The sequence below is a fragment of the Oncorhynchus clarkii genome, chromosome 16 (genome assembly GCF_045791955.1).
Source record: "Oncorhynchus clarkii lewisi isolate Uvic-CL-2024 chromosome 16, UVic_Ocla_1.0, whole genome shotgun sequence".
In the NCBI taxonomy this organism is placed as follows: domain Eukaryota; kingdom Metazoa; phylum Chordata; class Actinopteri; order Salmoniformes; family Salmonidae; genus Oncorhynchus; species Oncorhynchus clarkii.
In genome coordinates, this window is record NC_092162.1 from 8,956,047 (window position 1) to 8,959,877 (window position 3,831).

Consider the following 3,831-nt stretch of genomic DNA (forward strand, 5'->3'; position numbering starts at 1 on the left):
GTAAAACCTATTTGAAAACGGTATAAGATACATCCATGTTTGAGGAATTTTAATTATGAGATTTCTGTTATTTTGAATTTGGCGCCCTGCACTTTCACTGGCTGTTGTCATATCATCCCGTTAACGGGATTGCAGCCATAAGTACTGAGTAAAGGGTTTGAATACTTATGTGAATGTAATATTTCAGTTTTTTATTTGCAAAAAAATATAATATTATCTGGAAACCTGTTTTTGCTGTGTAGATTGGTGAGGAGGGAAAAAACGATTTAATACATTTTAGAATAAGGTTGTAAAGTAACAAAACGTGGAAAATGTCAAGGGGTCTGAATACTCTCCGAAGGCACTGTACATGTATGTATATATATATTCCTTCAAATACATGATTCTCAGCACATTATTCACTTTCTTTCAGCAAATTAAGAAAGCTACAAAATATCTCTATGGTGAAAAAATAGAACAAAACGGACCAAACCAACAAGTATTTTGAACATTGAAACAAACAGGGAGGATAAAGTTAACCCATCACAAAAAGTACACCAAAGTCAAAATATAATGACATAAAACAATTATACATCTGTACAAACACTATGACCCAATAATTTAAGAAAAATAGTCTCAAAAACGTTCATATTGCTTTGTACCTCCACTGTTGCCCGTGTGAGGGCGAAGTCCCACTAACGCCGAGCAGTACCTATAGCGGCCACAGGGGATGCTATCCAAAGTCCTTGGTGCTGACATCACTCCAGAGGTCATGGGGTCAACCGGCAGCCAATGGCTTGCAGTTCATGGTGGAAGAGAATCAGTCATCTTGTTTCTCTGTTTATGCTGTGTTATTGTTGCGTTCTTGTTGTTTTGGAAAGACAAACTACGACTGTACCGCACTGATCTTAAAAAGAAAAACAAGGTTGTTTTGACCGCTTTGTTTTAGATTTACCATATTTACTCTCTACGGCATTATTACTAGGACTACCATCATCACGGATACCAAGTGCATCGTGTGTTTGGATGTGTGGCTGTTTGCCTATGTGCATGTGTGTATTGTTCCTTTCTGTGTGTGTGTACATAAGTGTTTGTGTTTACATCAGTGTTTGTGTCAGTGTTCAGTGCTCAGAGCTTGTTTTCTCGAAGGAGAAGCTCAGCAGAGTCAACAGCTTGGGATTGAGGTTGGACCCACCACCCTCCTGGCACAGCCCAAGCCCCAGGCCCTACCCTACCCCCAGGTCAAAGGAGTCCTTGGAGTCACTGGAGCTGGGGCTCCAGTCCATCAGGGGGGTCTACGGAGATACGCGGGGGGCTCATTTTTTTCTGGCGTCGGGGAGAGGGCAGGGTGGTGGTCTGGGAATGCATCTGGAGGCTGTCTGCTCGGGAGACGAAGGACGTGGTGCTGCACTGGGGGCTGGACTCTACAGACGAACACACCTCCACTGAGTGGCGACGAGGATCGTCCAACCAGGACAGGGGGCGTGACTGGGGCGCAAGGACGCTCCGCCCCTGGGTGCCAGCACTGTGGAACCTCTTCAACTGCCCCCCACCACGACCAACCCAGTAACCTTTGTAACTGCCCTCGAGACCTCCGTCCTCTGACCCCAGTCCAACCCCGATGACATCGTCAATCCCCGCCAGCCCCGCCCTGGTGATGAGCGACACTTCCTGATCGGCCGAGGCCTCTTCCTGTCTCCAGGGGCGAGTGGGAGGAAGGGGAGGAGGGGGTAAGGAGTGGGAAGAGGGGTGCTGGGTGTGGACACTCCTGGGGCGCAACGGTTGAGGGGATGCCCCTGGGGTGGCAGGGACCAACTGGAGAGCAGGCTGCTGATGAAGATGGGAGGGCAAGGAACAGGAGGAGGAGAGGGAAGCAACATGGAGGACTACCTCCTCACCTCCATCAGAACACAGGACCTCCTGGGAGTCATTAGATACCTGGCAGAGGAAGGGGGAGAGGGAGGGGGAAAGGGAGGCAGGAAGTAAGTGAGAGTTTGATAGAAGGGGAGAAAGGTGGAAGATGAGAGGGAAAGATGGACATGGAGAGGGGTGAGGCAGTAAGGAGTTGAGAGTGAGAGAAGGGATGAGGGTTTAGGGGGACATAAGGGGGTGAGAGGGGGGAGACAGGTTAGTGTGGGGTGACTGAGTGAGGATGGCCAATAGCCGTGAAGGTCAAAGTTTACTATTAGACCCGCATGGTCCCAATACCAACAATGCCTCATTGTGATACAGAGGCAATGTTGCAACTACAATACATTGAACTTATAGGTCAACTATTAAGTGTATTGCTGTATGTTTATTGCACAAGAAAACTATTTCAGATTCAGATATCTGTCAGTAGTATCTGTATCATAAAGAGATTGAGCGACAGCACATGTTTTACAGTAGCAGCAGTTGTAGGGTACAGTTTGTCTCAGCTAGGGCACTGGGTAAAACCATGGTTGCCCAATGTCGTATGCCCAATCCCAAATCGACTCCTAGACCTTACACTAGGTCATTTTGTCTTCAGTGGATGTTCGCGGTGTCGGAACATAATTACAAATAATTTGTAGACTGAAAATTGACCACAAGAAGCCCAAACAGATACAATGTTTGACTAAAACATTAAAATTTCAAATCTTGCTTACATTTGTACATATCTCTATTATGCGTGGAAGAACTTGGGAACAGATTTCTTAAATTCAAATCACTTGGAGCTGATTTCCTGGTGTTTAAAAATAAAATGTATATCCAACAATAAACAAATATTTTTTTTAAATAACATTATTATAAATATAATTTTTTTCTTCGAAAATATGGGTGGAACAATAAAACCACCCAAGGGCCAAATTCGTCCCAGAGGGGGCCAGTCGGGGAACCCTGCTCTAAGGTTGTAGGGTATTGATCCTTTAGAGGGTGGTACTATCGGGCAGCCCTTCAGCTTTGTCTCCTCAGAGAGGTCAGAGGTCAAAGGTTACGACAGGAGAGGAAAGGTTAGTAGAACACGATGACACACTACACAAGTCTCATATAGCTCTCTTTCCTTATCTTCTGCAGTATCTTGGCTGCTTTGTGACAAAATATGCCCAGAGAAAAGAAAAAGGAAACTATCTGAGAGTTTTGGGACAAACGGGACATGACTGTTTCGCGACTGTTATTTGTGAGTCTTGACAGAAAGCATAGCTGTGACAACAGGGACATCTAGTGGACTAATATATTATTGCCAAGCCACAGCCACAATATCGCCACTCCTCCTACATTTAGAATTAATACCTATTTGTGATTGTGGAACATTTCCTGTTACACTGGGTAACAGGGATGAAGGACAAGAAGAACAGAGAGGAAGGACAGGAAGAACAGAGAGGAAGGACAGGAAGAACAGAGAGGAGGGACAGGAAGAACAGAGAGGAAGGACAGGAAGAACAGGAAGAACAGAGAGGAAGGACAGGAATAACAGGAAGAACAGACAGGAAGAACAGGAAGTACAGAGAGGAAGGACAGGAAGAACAGAGCGGAAGGACAGGAAGAACAGAGAGGAAGGACAGGAAGAACAGGAAGAACAGAGAGGAAGGACAGGAAGAACAGAGAGGAAGGACAGGAAGAACATAGAGGAAGGACAGGAAGAACAGGAAGAACAGAGAGAAAGGACAGGAAGTACAGAGAGGAAGGACAGGAAGGACAGGGATGAAGGACAGGAAAACAGAGAGGAAGGACAGGAAGCACAGAGAGGAAGGACGGGAAGAACAGAGAGGAAGGACAGGACGGACAGAGAGATGGACAGGAAAAACAGAGAGGAAGGACGGGAAGAACAGAGAGGAAGGACAAGAAGAACAGAGAGGAAGGACAGAAAGAACAGAGAGGAAGGACAGGAAT

The 3,831-nt window shown here is 45.9% G+C and overlaps 1 protein-coding gene across 1 annotated transcript in view; it reads right to left on the reverse strand.

Annotated features, from left to right (window-relative positions):
* Positions 1 to 976: 976 nt before the first annotated feature.
* LOC139367925 (voltage-dependent T-type calcium channel subunit alpha-1G-like) overlaps positions 977 to 3,831 on the reverse strand; it is a 346,256-nt gene continuing 343,401 nt past the window's right edge. The window contains 2 exon segments of the mRNA XM_071106315.1: positions 977 to 1,248; positions 1,250 to 1,917. Of these exon segments, the coding sequence (XP_070962416.1) occupies positions 1,101 to 1,248; positions 1,250 to 1,917 (816 nt within the window). The 3' untranslated portion in view covers positions 977 to 1,100.